The 17,398-nt window shown below is 39.1% G+C and overlaps 1 protein-coding gene across 2 annotated transcripts in view; it reads right to left on the reverse strand.

Annotated features, from left to right (window-relative positions):
* Nucleotides 1-12,040, reverse strand: part of LOC136239797 (uncharacterized) — an 81,286-nt gene extending 69,246 nt beyond the window's left edge. The window contains exon 1 of one of the 2 annotated variants that reach the window (XR_010693606.1): nucleotides 11,889-12,006. Coding sequence is in view for 1 of the 2 variants with exons in the window: in XM_066030552.1 (XP_065886624.1) it covers nucleotides 11,889-12,014 (126 nt within the window). In the remaining variant the exon portion in view is untranslated. Of the gene's footprint in view, nucleotides 1-11,888 lie in introns of both variants that reach the window. The other variant, XM_066030552.1, reaches the window with a different exon arrangement.
* Nucleotides 12,041-17,398: the final 5,358 nt, after the last annotated feature.

Here is a 17,398-nt window from a genome sequence, read left to right on the forward strand (position 1 = left end):
GTTAGAACCCCCAAAAGGCACATCCCACTCGTGAGTTTGTTATTGTGGCGTAAAATGGTGGCCGTGCGCTGCTTCGTTTGGGCTCTAGGCTTGCGACTGTGGTCAGTGAGTGAGGCAGTTTTTTTTGTTTTTTTTCCGGGCTTGTTGGACTGCCCTTGCCTACCACCCCCAGCACATAAATGGCCTGTGCTGGACAAACCGGGACTTTCTTAGTCCACGGCAAACTGAGACTCTGCCCGAATCAGCTCCACAATTGGGGGAGTCTTAACATAGTGACCGATGGATGAGCGGGCTCCACGGATGCATTGTATGGAGGACAGCAAGAGAGAAAAAGATACACAGCACCTTAACCACCCCATGACAACAGAGTAATCATCGCCCCACTTATTTGAAAGTTGATGAGCCAAGCGTTGATAAAAAACAGAAGCCTCATGAGCCAGACCACCAGAGGCAGACATTACCAGGGGGGTAAAAGAGGGGTAAAAGGTAAAAGAGGCATGCTCCTCCTCACGAATTCTCTGAGCATACGCACGTTTCTTAATGTTCTCGTGCCTCCGATAACAGGAGGCCAGTGATGAGGACGCATTAGAAGCAGCCAGAGGGTTGAACACCCGCACATCCACAAAACATCTTTCACTTCTGAGTGGGGCAGTGAGTCTAAAATTCGAGTTTTGGCGATTTAAAAAAAAATTGTATACGGTTACCTGTAAGTGTTTTGTTGTATTTAATGCTGTTTTATGTACTATATATATAGACTAGTACTATTCCGTAAAGGTGATTTTCGTCTCGTAAGACATCTCTAGGATGATTTTTAAAGGCGGAAAATTTGGCAGTGCACGAAAATTTCACCTGGATTCCTAGTAAACGGTACGACCGTACGTTTGATATTATCTGTAAATTGTCCAATAAGACAAAGTGTCTAGACATACCATCACGGCATAGCTTTCAAGAACAGAACACATGTGGCACTCAGTAAAATCCAGCTTATTGAGATTTGCATTTGCTGTGCATACTTCAGCAGTCATAATAATATTGTTAATTGTACTCCTTGCCATGCCCACCTGTGGGGCTTTTTATGCCCTATTTTTGTGGTAGCATGTGTCCGAGGACATTTGATTGTAATTGTTTGTGTCATCAATAATACTGATGGTTCTTCCCCCCCTATTTTTGCCTTACTTTCATGTTAGTTCTGACAACCCAAGCCTATCCAACACCTAGTAAGCCATACTAAGTGCTGTACCTGGGTGTTGTTATTGCTGGACAGCAACCTAAAATGGGCACAGCATACAGGTATCAACATGATCACTGCAAAGGCAGATTCAGTAAGGGGTCTTTTACAATGTAACATAACAAAATGTCTGGTTTTTAGCAGTTAAATGCTGTTATAATACATGTGTCCATCCCATTCCTGTATACAGACTGGTCCCCATACCATCAACAAAATATTTACAAACTAGAGATGGTGCAGAGGCCAACAAGGTTGTTGCGCTGAACAGCTGCAATAATAACAAACGTAGCTAGCTAGTGCCCCCTTACACGGAAATGTTGAACAGCCTTACCCATCCCAGTACTTTGACATTGAACCACTACACACTGGAATAATCACTCTTGTCAGGGATACCAAGAAACGGGTGTCTAACACGAGAAATTCCCTCGAGATTTTTTATAAAGAACGGCTTCTTTCAGCTCAATCCCGGCACCTTTCGTGCTTATTAATCACCCTCCTAGCCTCTGAAGCACTGCCAAATATGCAATTCTCTTCCACAGCAACCATGACTTCTCTCCACTGCCAGAAGAATACTGTAAACACACTATACCGAACAATGGAGAGCAGTCTGATGTAATATTTTTAGATTTTAAAAAAGCATTTGACAAAGTGTCCCATTACCATCTATTTCACAAGCTCCGTCATTATGGCATTCGAGGAGATATACTAGATTGGATAAAGAACTTTATGTTAAACAGATCTCAATGTGTAGTAGTTGACAGTCAACAAAGTGACCTGACTGGAGTATCATCTGGTGTTCCACAGAGGACAGTCCTCGCTCCCCTATTATTCCTTTGCTTCATTAATGACCTGCCGAACAGAATTACATCCAAGATAAAACTTTATGCTGATGATGTGTTATTGTATACTACGATTCATTCACAAGATGACTGTCACAGATTACAACAGGATCTTAACACTTTAGAACAATGGGCAGCTGACTGGAAAATGTCATTCAACTTACAAAAATGTGAATTTCTTAGAATCACTAACAAGAATCACCCAATATTAGCTCAATATACACTGCAAAGTAAAACTATAAAGGAGGTAACACATGCTAAGTATGTAGGTGTAACTATCGACAAAAACTTATCCTGGTCAGAACACATTAAACAAATTACTAAAAAGGCCAATAACACCAAATGCTTCTTGCAACGTAACTTGAGCAAGTGTCCCCTCCAAGTCAAAAGTAACTGCTACAAAGCCCTGATTAAACCTATCTTAGAATATGCAGCCACAGTCTGGTCACCCCACACACGAAGAGACATTGATGCCATAGAAAATGTCCAAAGATGAGCAGCACGGTTTGCATTTCATTTAACAACTATTCTAGATATTCCAGCATCACTGAAATGCTATCTAACCTTAATTGGCCCACCTTAGCCAGATGCAGAAACGAACAGAAGGCTACAATGTTATTTAAAATTATATCTCACCAAATCGATATTAATGCTGATGATTTCCTTTTTCCTAATCCTAACCTACATCACACCAGAGGCCATGACAATAGATTTTTAACCCCAATGACTAGAATTGACTGTTATAAATTTTCTTTTTCCCCTCTACAATCAATATTTGGAATTCCTTACCCCAACACGTGATTGATTTAACAGAGATTGACCAATTCAAGCACAGCCTAGCTGGACTAGTAACTGTTTAATAATTTATCAATGTGTATATATGGTCTTGTGTATAGTAAACATTGTATAATTATATAAGTTTGTTTTTCTTTTGTAATTGACAGTAGCAATTGTACCCTTCTTGTGCACCATACTCTTTTGAGGTAATAATAATAATAATAATACTGAGCGAACTATTATACGGTTCACCAGTATGGCGGACGCGTAGGCGATATTTGAAGTTACGTAATGTAGATCACGTGTTGAAAATGCTCTATAAGGTTGAGTTCATAATGTTCATTACAGTTCATTGTTACAGTTTTCACTGACACAACAAGCCAATTCAAACACTTTAAATTGTCCATACTCACATGATCATTTAGTTTTTAATTTTTTTTAATATTAACAATAACTTATTGCAATTACAAACAACTATTACAACTACATAAACTACAGCTAGCTACAGGGGAAAACTATTACTAGGGGAAAAGGGGATTGTCATCATCATCCGAGCCCTGAAGGGCCCAGTACCTCAAGATCATCTTAGCATTGTTGGACCACAGTTGCACAGACAGTTGTTGTAGCAAGTTCTTTCTAGCAACTTTCCGAGGGACACCGCTGCGAGGAGTGGTACGGTCAGCTATACTCTGTAAAGTGTTTAGAGCAAAAGGTGTCCAAACTCCAAATGTTTCCACAACTAATGGAATGAAATCTGACCCCACCTTCTCTGCAGCTGCCAAATGCTTCTCATCCTTGGCAACCTCTCCAGCAGCAGCAGCCACCCCAGCACATGAAGCAGTCATATCAAAACATATGTATGGGATTTGTCAAATCAAGCATTTTCAGGTGGTCAACATTAAAAGTTTTCAAACAATGGGTTAAACCTTTAAAAATTAAGAATTATGCATTAAATAAATCTAATATCTGTTTAATATCCTTTTTGAAACCTCAACTTGGTAAAACAGGCTGATCATAAAATCTCATCATTCCTTGTCATTTTTTGTCCAATACAAAATACATGTATTTTACACTACACGCAAAAACACTAATTTACAACCTTTAACTCAAAATATTTCTACAGCACACCATACAATAAAAGAAAGCCCTTGAATTTCTCTATCCAATTCCGACCATACAAATGGGAAAATGTCGCCACAGTGACAGTTATTTACTGCTGATGATGACATAATACACGCTCCATACATTAACCTATTGGAAAATTAAATTATCTCGCCGGGAAAATCCCAATTTACAAGTTGTTATCCTCAACCAAATTCGCTTAATTTGGTATCATTCTACGCAGCGAAGGATGCTTAATAAGACTCCGACCGTACAAATTGTTAAACAGGTTAGGTTATAGAAATATGTTTAAAAACACGTGTTTTAACGGGCATTCTAAACACGTAAATTTTGCGGTACAAGGCTCCTTTCTAGCTTCCCCTTCGTTACTACACAAAGAACTTACCCATGAATCGAATCGACTTTCATCAAGGAATCTGATAAACCAAACTTCGTGTCCGTCAACCAAACTATGCGGAAGTTATGGCGCCTTGTTTAGAGGACGGTGTTATTTTATACGAAACGGGCGTAACCCATTCGGAAATCCGGAATATCTTACACAAGTTTTGATATGCAGGAGGAGATAAAAGCAGGCTGAGTGGTGCAGCGTATGGAGACATCGAAGTAAGCTGGACGATCATGCTGGAAGTCAGGATGAAAACATCACCAGGGCGCAACCCATCATCATAAGAAGCTCTCTGTTCCTTAAGAACCCCAGGGTGATCCTGTGAAAGGGCATTATAAATGATGTTTACCAGAGCATCATGTCGACGTATTCTCATTGGGCCTTGAGAGCAACCTAACAGATGGTCACCATGGTTATCGATGGTAGAAAGACAGGTACACAAAGGAGAGAATGGAAACAAAGAAACACCCAATCATATACGTAATCCAATAACAAATTCAGGCCCAGGGATAGCCAAACCCAGACTGACTAGAGGAATAGCTTTGAGCCAGCCACTACTTGTGCCAGAAGGGTGTGACAAAGCAGTCAAACGAGCTTGATCGCGAATGCCAAAGGATGCAAATAAGTCATCAAATAAATGTTTGTCTAATGTAGCTTGCAGGTCCTTCTGAGAGGCTGAGAAAAGCAAATGACCACTGGAAATACCCGATTCAGAAAGTAAGGTAGCAGCATCCTCTTCATTAGGGAAACTGAGCTGATTAATATCAACAGAAAGAAGGGTGGAGTCTAATTCACGAACACTGTTACATGAACCCAAAAATGCAGGTGAAGCAGAGAAAGCAGATTCACGTAACCCCAGGCCTCCTAATCGAAATGGCAAAGATGCCTGTCTCCAAGAAGTGTCGAAAAGACTGCACTGCATAATCCTACCAAGGCAGGAACGAAGATTATGATCAACTTGAAGCAGAAAGGGTTTCAGGATGGTGAAAGGCACAGTGCGAAGGAGGTGAATAATTTTACAACTACTGAGGCAACTACGTAAAAGATGGAGCTCTACCTGAGGGTCATCTAACAGAGAAAGTTTCTCCTGAGTTAATGCTACTTTCGAGAAGAAAGAAAATCATTAAAGAAAATGTCATCACCCCAAAGAGGAGAACCCAGCAGTTCCAAACTTGTGGCTCGCTTGATGTCAGTTGGGAGATTGGGAAAGAAGTCTCCAGAAGGCCAAAATAATTCACACTTGGTCAGATTCAAATGTAGTCCAAACTCAGGACCTCGAGTAGATCATTTAGTTGCATCAAGAGCTCATAATATCAAGACACACGATTGTGTGTCGTGCGGCCCAAGAATCCGGCGCGCCACACCGTGGGTATATTGACAGGAAGAAAGAAAACGTCATTTTCGCACCTTTGTATCTCGGTGATCCCTTATCCGATTGGAACCAAACTTGCTATACAGTTTCCCGCCAGCCAGGGGAGTCTACATTCCACATTTCAAGGAAATGGCTCCAGCCATTTCCGAGATACGAGCTGCAAAGTTTCGATGTTTTTCTTCGTCTTTTCACGCACTTACAAAAATTGCTATAAAACGCAAACGCGTATCCCGATCGCCTTGAAATTTGGCACACAGAAAGGGAATCCAAAGGCGAATGATAGTATCACATTTGGTGCAAATCCGATGAATGGTTCAGGATTTATGACCGATTATTCACGTAAAACAAGATCGATTTGTTGTCACGCCTACAGGGTAAACCGCTTTAGGGATGGGGTAAAACCGGGACGGGGACAGGGATGGGGACGGGGACAATAGGGGTAAAACCGGGACGGGGACAGGGATGGGGACGGGGACAATAGGGGTAAAACCGGGACGGGGACGGGGAAAATAAGGGTAAAACCGGGACGGGGACGGGGACGGCCAACAGGAGTAAAACCGGGACGAGGACAGCCGAGGTATAGGGACCACTGCTGGAGTAAGCGATTTTCTCTGAAGGGATTGAATCTTGGATTGGATATAAGTTATGTATGGCTAAGCAAAAATATCAAGTAGCTTTGAGGTAATTTAATCTTTAAACCGTCACTTAAGGTTTGAGAGATTTTGACGTCCTTATAAGCTAGTGCATGGCTTAGCTAAGAAAAAATCAAGTAGCTTTCTCGAGTAACCTTTGAACTACCGTATAAGGTTAGAGAGATTTTGACATCCTCAGCTAGCTATATAAACCCAGACCTCACACTAAGACACTCTTCAGTGGTTTTTCAAATGGATTGTGAAGTGGAAGATCAAATCATTTCGTGCCCAGATTGTAATTATTGTCTTTGTGCATACAAGATCCCCGGGAAGCCTGCACAGTATTAAAAATTACTTTCTAGCGATTTGAATGTAGCTCTGGACTATAACCAAGTTGTAGATCACTTGGAGAATTCTGACTCAACGTATAAGGAGTACATCAACACTTTGGATGCTAATTCTTCCATCCAACCTAAAGGAGGGACAGTGTTCCTAGGTCTATAGATGTAGCACAGTGGGAAGTCAAGAAAAAGAAGCTAAGGCAAGTGGAATTATTTAGCTCAAGCTGCTGTGCATGCTGAAAATTAGTTTACTCATATGCTAGGCAAGAATTCATAATATAGTAGTGGGGGAGAGTGTCTAACTGAAATACTTCCATGGAACACACTGCATGTGTTAAGTTACACCTGAGTCTGATCAAAGAATAAAGACTTGACCTTATCAGCACCAATTAATGCTAATCAAATGTTCTCTATCACCAGTGGAGGTAGTTTTCTGTTTATATCCACAGGTATTTTCAGCATACAATAAGCCTGTCAGAATGGAGCTTTACTATCATGCTGGAATTTCTGTCCACACATTAGTTCAGTTAGCTCTTGCTTATCACACATCAGTCCAGTGCTTTAACACTGATTATGCAGATATCATTACAGCAGTGCTGCTAATTGTATAGCTTGTATGGATGAACACCTAGACCTGGCCAATATTGAATTGGACAACGAAGCAGCTACAAAAATGCCGCATACAATTTCCTTTCTTTGAAAGAAGCCAATAATAAAATATTTGATCTTTCTTCCTCCACAGAGGATCTTTATCAGTCTGAGATGGATGAAGTTAAACTTCATTGTTTTTGCTTGACTCCTTGGATTGATGGATCATATTTCCCATCCCAGGCCCTGTCTTGGCTTATTGTGGAACTGAATTTCCCAGCACACCACCTTGAAAGGCAAAATATATCATTGCTGATTGAATTGCTGCTACTGCCTGTATAGCAAACAGTATAATAAGAAATCAGTTTTATGAATGCAAAGGTAAATCAAAAGTTTTGTCATGCCTGTTTACCAATAAAAGTCCATGGGTAATTCTGATCAGCATAGAATCAACCGGCCTCAAAGAAATCAATAACTTAATTGTCATTGTTACTCATCATTATTCTATCAAGATATTGTGGCATGGACGTCCCTGAAGTCAACAAACAACAGTCATTTGTAAAATATTTCTCTAACATGACCACAAAGTTGAAAATTTCAACTGTTCACATGCTAATCAGTTACACTTTTGTAGATAATAACTCTATGTTTTGCATGCACACACATTGTATATGTCTATGATTTTTCTTAGCATTTGTTTTATTATGCTGTATAGGTACTGAGCTTCATTTTTAATTCATGATTTTTAGTGTCTTAAATAGCTAATCCTATAATTATTTCAGTGTTTATCATGTCATCATTTGTCTTATCAGTATAGCTAGGCTAGTGGCGAATCTTATACATATGCAGATCTAGGAGGCGGCCAAGGAGGGGCAAGGAGTTTTAGTATACAACAGTGTTTATTCCACTAAGAGGAATTCTAGTACACAAGTTATATTTAGTTGCATAACTTTATTCAGTATGGCTGGATGAATGATAGACAATACAGTTGTTAAGACTGTTAGTTAGAGAAAATATTAAAAATTAGACCTCCTATAGGTTTGAATTTGGAGCATTTTTGATAACATTTAGCTAACAAAGTGTGATGCTTGCAACGCATATAAAGATTAGTTAGCCTATTTGAGATAAAAACCTGTTTGATGGTAAAAGTGTACTAAATCTAAGAATAAGGTACAGCTATAGTATTGTTATAATGACAATAGAATTGTGACTGTTCTATTAGAGTAGTGACTGCTGCTATTAGAATATCTCGATCTTAGCTTAGCACAAAAATCAAACTTATTTGTCTTACTTTCTTTACAATGTACAGTATAACTGTAAAATGTACTTATAACTGTTGTCTTCTATTTGTCCATTAGTTTTCTCTACTTTTGAACAGTATGAATGCATGATTCCAGTTTCTGGTATCAATATAGTGCTGTAGGTCCCAGGGGGGCACAGCACCCCTTGCACCACCCTCAGATCCGCTCAGATCCGCTTATGACCTTATATATTACTAAGTATATAGCTATATTATCCTGCATGAAAATACCTGTGGATATAAACAGAAAACTACCTCCACTGGTGATAGAGAACATTTGATTAACATTAATTGGTGCTGATAAGGTCAAGTCTTTATTCTTTGATCAGACTCAGGTGTAACTTAACACATGCAGTGTGTTCCATGGAAGTATTTCAGTTAGACACTCTCCCCCACTACTATATTATGAATTCTTGCCTAGCATATGAGTAAACTAATTTTCAGCATACACAGCAGCTTGAGCTAAATAATTCCACTTGCCTTAGCTTCTTTTTCTTGACTTCCCACTGTGCTACATCTATAGACCTAGGAACACTGTCCCTCCTTTAGGTTGGATGGAAGAATTAGCATCCAAAGTGTTGATGTACTCCTTATACGTTGAGTCAGAATTCTCCAAGTGATCTACAACTTGGTTATAGTCCAGAGCTACATTCAAATCGCTAGAAAGTAATTTTTAATACTGTGCAGGCTTCCCGGGGATCTTGTATGCACAAAGACAATAATTACAATCTGGGCACGAAATGATTTGATCTTCCACTTCACAATCCATTTGAAAAACCACTGAAGAGTGTCTTAGTGTGAGGTCTGGGTTTATATAGCTAGCTGAGGATGTCAAAATCTCTCTAACCTTATACGGTAGTTCAAAAGTTACTCGAGAAAGCTACTTGATTTTTTCTTAGCTAAGCCATGCACTAGCTTATAAGGACGTCAAAATCTCTCAAACCTTAAGTGACGGTTTAAAGATTAAATTACCTCAAAGCTACTTGATATTTTTGCTTAGCCATACATAACTTATATCCAATCCAAGATTCAATCCCTTCAGAGAAAATCGCTTACTCTAGCAGTGGTCCCTATACCTCGGCTGTCCTCGTCCCGGTTTTACTCCTGTTGGCCGTCCCCGTCCCCGTCCCGGTTTTACCCTTATTTTCCCCGTCCCCATCCCGGTTTTACTCCTATTGTCCCCGTCCCCGTCCCTGTCCCCGTCCCGGTTTTACCCCATCCCCTTTATGGAATGAGTTGAAAATTGTTAGCTATGTTAGGGTCCGCAATGCGAAAAATCGATATCCTCCAATCAACTACCTAACTATTGTCATGTGTTAGGCTAAGTGTAACTTGAATAACACCAGCGTGGCAGCCAAGTTTGTCACTTTCTTCTGGTAGAAAACGATACAAATGTCTTAAAATCACGTGATTTTTCGTTGCAGCAGTTCGTAGGGTTCTTCGTATGCCACAATATTCACTCTCAACATTGTTCAAGTAGTCTATCATCAACTCAAAGTATTGGTGGTTTGATTTTATTGGTCAGTTTCTGGTGGCAGCACGATCTGTGCAGCTTTTTGGCGACAGACAAAATGTTTCTTGCTCTGGAGCACAGGACAAGCAGAGCAGCAACTGCGCCGCGGGTCAGCAATGACCAGTACTAGGTAAAGTACCTGCATGCGGAATATGGTTATAATTGAAGCTTGTTAGCCATCTGGCTGAGCCATCTATATGCTGAAATTCGGCCAAAATGGTGCGATTTTTGCAAACAAATACCAGAATGGTTGATACATCAGTGAGACAGTCTCCAACAGCAAGGATACGAAGCTTATAAACACCTAACAATACGACTATCTCGCCCAGTAAACGCATAGAGCAATCTAATGCATGAAAAGTAGGCACTCACGTGATCGAAATTCAAATCACGGAAATGCCCATGAAATCACTTTCATTTCTGAATAGGAACCATGCAGTGTGCTCCTTTTGTAAATATTTGTGTTAATTGTTCACTCAGGCGTAGTCTGGGCCAGTGCAGGTGTGTTTTATGCTGCGATGGCATCATAGGGAGAGTCTCAGACTACTGGGCTAATTGAGATGTTGAACCTAATGCACACAAACTGATTGTCACTTGATTCCAAGTGATTTTAATGTCATTGGAATAGATTATGGTTGTATTTTCCGAGATTTGAATATCGATCACGTGAGTGCCTATTTCATGCATTGGATTGCTCTTTGCGTTTACTGGGCGAGATAGCCGTATTGTTAGGTGTTTATAAGCTTCGTATCCTTGCTGTTGGAGACTGTCTCACTGATGTATTAACCATTCTTGTATTTGTTTGCAAAAATCGTGTCATTTTGGCCGAATTTCAGCATATAGATGGCTCAGCCAGATGGCTAACAAGCTTCAATTATAACCATACTCCGCATGCAGGTACTTTACTTAGTACTGGTCATTGCTGACCCACGGCGCAGTTGCAGCTCTGCTTGTCCTGTGCTCCAGAGCAAGAAACATTTTGTCTGTCGCCAAAAAGCTGCACAGATCGTGCTGCCACCGGAAACTGACCAATAACATCAAACCACCAATACTTTGAGTTGATGATAGACTACTTGAACAATGTTGAGAGTGAATATTGTGGCATACGAAGAACCCTACGAACTGCTGCAACGAAAAATCACGTGATTTCAAGACATTTGTATCGTTTTCTACCAGAAGAAAGTGACAAACTTGGCTGCCACGCTGGTGTTATTCAAGTTACACTTAGCCTAACACATGACAATAGTTAGGTAGTTGATTGGAGGATATCGATTTTTCGCATTGCGGACCCTAGCTATGTAGATGGAGTAACCATCGTAGGAGTGCCTTTTGGTGGTTTGAAAGGAATCGAGATAAAGACCATGGAGATGTGATACAAAACCCAACCTGTGTCACAATTACGCGATCGATTTTTATTAATAAAAAAGTGTTGGTTTTTACGCCTACTAGGCAAACCGCTTAGAGCAATGAGCTGAAAATCAGTGTATAGCTGGAATAATCTTCATAGAAAGTTCTTGCAGTAGTACAGAAGAATCGGATTACAAACCACTGAGTTATGATTCGAAAGCCAACTCCGTGTAACTAATCATGGCTCATAACAGCATATAGATTAATATAGTACAGGCAATACGCATATAATCTAGGTATTATCAGGAGCTCGAGCAGGACTGAGCTTATAAGCACCGAATGTATAAAACTCCTGGCCGTGTGTGTATTTACATATAAACAGACACAATCATAGATAGCTATATTCTACTGTCTATGACACAATTAAGACAACACTTAACTTACCACGTAGTTGTCAGCCCAAGTGTCTACAAACCTCGATAAACCCTGCTTCCACCCGCCGTATAAACCGAAACAGATTTCTAGCGCTCGATGACAGAAAAGTGGGCGGACTGAGTGATCGGATGGCATGTAAACATTTTGCACGTTGCTATGTACGCATGCGTACGATCAATAGATAATTTCCAATTGTATAACAGTAATGCTGACTGCTATTCCAGCACTCTATGGAGCTTAATTCCTTAAACTGCAATCGATAATCTCTGGTAGAACAATCACTAATATCTCCAAGCTAATGTCTATTCAAACATGTGGTCTTAGTGATCACAGAGTACTGACAGATTGTGAATTTAGATTACTTTGTTAACAGGAACCTTCCAAGAGTACATTAGGCCACTCCAAATAAATTATCTGTTTCCCGTCCTGGACTCAGGCTTATTTGCATGCGGGCGGGCGGTTCTGATTTCCATTATAAGATTAGCAGCTTTTCAAGCCATTATTTTCCTGGCACAACCATAAAATGCTGCATTAAAGCATGCTTAAGCTTGTTCCTTCCTTTTTAATTTGCAAAAATAACACAAACGTGAATTTGTGCCGACTACTGACATGTTTTTTTTTTGGGGGGGGGGGGGGCAGACAGCAAAGCTGATTAAGCCCAAACAATTACAAATTATAAGTGCTGTTCGATCAAGTTTGAAAATGTAGCTAGAGTGTTCAGTTCAATTAGATGTGGTGGCAGTGAATTCCATTCCCAGATGTTAGCTGACACTGAGGTGACTGAGCCTGTACAGAATGCAAGAATAACTGGAAAATAATGGAAGAATACGGAATAATGGAATATTAAGAGCTGACAGTAACCAGATGTGGGGCGGGCGGTGGACGGGAAACAGAGAATTTATTTGGAGTGGCCTTATGTTTGTTCCTTTAGAAATTGTCAGTGGGATGAATTGTGTTATGTACGTACTCAAATCCTGCTATATCAATAGGAGGTTGTAGCGTTTGTATATCTTAGTATCTTAATAAATAATCCTCCATGATCACTAAAAAAAAAAACGTACTCAAATCCATCTAACTACCACCCGATCTCACTGACATGTATCCCTTGTAAGATTTTCAAACACATCATTTACAGTCACATATGTAAGCATCTCACTACTCACAACATACTCTCTAGTTACCAGCATGGATTTAGAAAACACCACTCATGTGAAAGCCAACTACTCACCACTATTGAAGATTTTTCACATCATAGCTACATTATTGACTCTCAAGAACAAATCGATGTCATATTACTAGACTTCTCCAAAGCCTTCGACAAAGTACCACATCAGCACCTGTTTGTAAAGCTTGCACATTATGGAATTCAAGACTTGGTACTTGAATGGATCAAAGACTTTCTCACAAATAGAACACAAAAGGTTGTACTGAATAATGTTACTAGTAGCTCAGTTGATGTACTGTCAGGTGTTCCCCAGGGCTCTGTCCTGGGGTCTCTCTTGTTCTTACTATATATCAATGATCTCCCTTCCTCTGTTTCATCCAATGTTAAGCTGTATGCAGATGACACTTTAGTTTATAGAATTATTCACACACCTGAAGACATAGCAACGTTACAAAGAGACTTGGACATCTTATCTAAATGGGCAAAGAAATGGCTAATGAGTTTTAATCTTTTCAAATATATGCATTTAACTATCACCCGTAAGACACATCCACTACCATCAAGATATTCAATCTGTGACTCAGTTATTGAACAAAGCAATAGTGCAAAATACCTCGGTGTTACTATTACAAACAATCTCTCATGGACTGAACACATTAACAAGATAACCAACAAAGCCAATTCAACTAGAGCCTTCTTGCAAAGAAACTTAAAAATTAATAGTGCCAACCATCCGTCAAGTCAGCTTGCTACACTACTTACATCTGTCCTACACTTGAGTATGCTTCAACTGTCTGGTCTCTTGGAAATATATTATTAAATAGAATTGAAATGGTCCAACGTCACTGAGCAAGGTTTGTGCATAGCAACTTCAACCGAACAGCTAGTGTAACATCAATGCTAAACCATCTGAACCGGCCAACTTTAGAGCTCAGAAGAAATCAAGCCAAGTTACATATGTTTTACAAAATTATAAATAAATAATCTTATATCAGTACCACATGACCATCTTATCCAATCGTCTACAACCACCCACGGTCACAGTGTGAGATTCATACACCTGGCAGCCAGAACTAACACGTACCTACACTCCTTCTTTCCCTCGACCATCTGACTTTGGAACACCCTCCCAGAACATGTTGTTACATCACCAGACCGGCTTCAAAGCACTTTTAGAAAATTACTTATTTAACTAATCACCTGAATGTTTACATGTATCATATACTCAATTCTGAGTTCTGTACATTACAAATAAATAAATAAATGTACCATGGGATATCATGTATGTGTTTGATGACATTAATGACCAGTGGGAATTTTTTCATACAATTTTGGAGGAGTGTCTAGACCATTTTCTTCCTCTCCGTAAGGTTTGTTCTAGAAAATCTAAAAGACTCACAACATGGTTTTCAAAACAAATTTCAGATTTAATCAAATTGAAACATAAGGCAAAAAGGAAAGCACAACGATCAAATGTAGAAAGTGACCAAATTATCTATAAGCAATAAAGAAATGAACTAAAATCTGTTATTCGTCAAGATTATTTACAAAGTTCATCTCTTCGGGCCAAATCTCAGCCAGCATTTGCTGCTGAATTGTGGTCTCGTATTAATGGTGTTCTTAATAGATCTACTTCACCAACAAGAACTAATATTAGTATTTCTTCTGATGTGCTAAACAATTTTTTTCAAAATGTTGCTGTTACCCCCTCTCATCAGCCTACTAGCAGTTTTTCATTTCCTACTGATGATACTGACACTAGTTTTTCTTTTAATGAGATTCCTGTGGATACTGTATTTAAGCTTTTATCATCTCTAGATATTCAAAAATCCACTGGTCCAGATAGATTGTCAGCACGGTGCTTAAAGGAGATTGCAGTTGAAATTGCTGTACCTCTAACAGTCTTACTCACCTATATAATTTGTCCTTACAACAAGGTATATCGTATTAGTCCACAAGAATGGAAGCAATCCCATATTACTCCTGTCCACAAAGGGGGTAACTTGGATGATCCATCAAATTACAGGCCAATTTCTGTTGTATCTGTCTTGGCCAAAATTATGGAGAAAATTGTGTCAGCACAGTTATCATCATATTTAGAAGATCATCAATTGCTCCATCCTCATCAAAGCACCTATAGGTATGGCTAAAGTACTGAAGACATTTTAATGGTTGCAGTTGATTCTTTTGTTCACCACTTGGATAACAAGAAGTCTGTTTGTGCAGCATTTTTGGATTTAAAGAAAGCATTTGACTCCCTTGATCACTGCATCTTGCTGACTCAATTATCAAGTTTAGGACTGTCTAATGCTGTATTAACTGAGCAGGATTATTTATCTAATAGAACTCACCATGTGAAATCTAATCAACAGTTTTCATCTTGGGCACAGACTTGAAGGCCGGAATTCCTCAAGGAAGTGCTTTAGGGCCACTACATTTGTAAATACACTGCCTTCTGTAGTTAATGGCGGTTTAATATTACAATATGCAGATCATACTACTCTTGTATGCACTGGGTCCACTCCAGAAGCTGTGGCTGCAAATGTGATGATCAACAACTAACTTTGATACATGACTGGTTGGTTAAGCATAGAATGTTATTGAATGTACAGAAGTCTCGGGTTTATGGTTTCATATTGGTAGGCAGAAGAAGCAGCAGCCATATCTGAATATCTTTATGATGTTAGTTTACAAACTACTGAGAAACAAAAGTATCTGAGCCTTGTTTTTGATAGTCATTTGTCATGGGATCATCAAGTCTCTAATGTATGTAAGAAAATCATATTATTTACATCTTATTAAGTCACATGGTAAGGTTCTTAACCATAATATTACCAAGTTACTAATTGATAGTCTGATTTTTTCACATTTAGCTTATGCTCTGTCTGTCTGGGGGCCATCAGTTAAATGACAATCATGATCACTTCAAAGATTACAACGTTTTTAGAACAGGGCTATTAGATTATCGTATCATTCACAGTGTTTTGATCATGTTACAGTCCACTATCGTGGTGCAAAATGGTTACCTTTTTCACAACTAGTTAAGTACCACGCTGTATGTATAACATTTTACCAATATCATCACGATTATGGACGAGGCATACCAATTGAACCTCCAATTCAATTTGGCAAGTTATCTAAGTACCATACTAGAACTAAGGAAAATTTTGCGCAATCTTTGAGATGTCACTTGTCATTTACAATTGCTCAGTCATTTTTTCGCAACAGAGGTACGCAGTATTGGAACTCCTTACCAGCAGACCTTAAGGATTATGTACAATTTAATGATTTTAAAGAGAGTATGTGAACCTATACCTTTTATCAGTCTTGTAACAAAGTAGCTAATTTGGGTTATTGTGTTTGCTTACATATAATTTAAGACATTGTATTTTGTCTGTAATATTGTGTATGTGTATATTATATGCATGTATGGATGCATAATGTATATATATATATATATATATATATATATATATATATATATATATGTATCATTGCATGTATGTATGTAACTAGCTCCAATCAGGGAAGAACGGCCATGCCGACTGTCAGAAGCTTTATAAATCAATCAATCAATCAATCACTTTGTAGTAAAATACTCTAATAGAGCATTCACCGTGCAAGATAAGCATAATGGGAATGCTTGGAGAGCATAATAAGTGATAATTTCTGCATCTCAGGCAGACTTTTGAGTGTAGTATGTGATCATGACCAATCGCAAATTTTGGAAAATCACCCATACGGGCACTATGAAATAATTAGAGTTTTCATAAGAGGAGGGTACAGTTTTAAAAAGTATTTTGATATTTTTAAAACATTGAGATTGGCTTACAACCATTAACCAGTAGATTTACACAGTACATTGTGTTATTTGATCATTACAGGTTTTTGCAATTGAATTTGGCGACTTTGCAATTGAATTCGTCCCGTTTGCAATTGAGTTCGTCGCTTTTGCAATTGAATTCGTCCCGTTTGCAATTGAATTCGTCCCGTTTGCAATTGAATTCGTCGGTTTTGCAATTGAATTCGTCCCGTTTGCAATTGAATTCGTCGCTTTTGCAATTGAATTCGTCGCTTTTGCAGTTAAATTCGTCCATAACAAGAATGGCAGCTGGAGAAAACATGAAAACATGATGTAGCAGCTGCTACAAGAACTTGTTCAAGTACAACAGTAGTAAACAACTCTTTATAAGGCAATAATTCTTTCTCTACAGCCTCTCCAACAACATTCCAAACTCTACTGCGCCATTCGCGATGGGTGTGGTCACTCGCGAGCAAGCTAATTAACTTGTCAGACAGCTATCAACTTCGCGTACTACCAGCTTCAATTACCTTCTAGTGTCTCAAGTGTAAC

Source organism: Dysidea avara, chromosome 1 (assembly GCF_963678975.1).
Source record: "Dysidea avara chromosome 1, odDysAvar1.4, whole genome shotgun sequence".
Taxonomy (NCBI): domain Eukaryota; kingdom Metazoa; phylum Porifera; class Demospongiae; order Dictyoceratida; family Dysideidae; genus Dysidea; species Dysidea avara.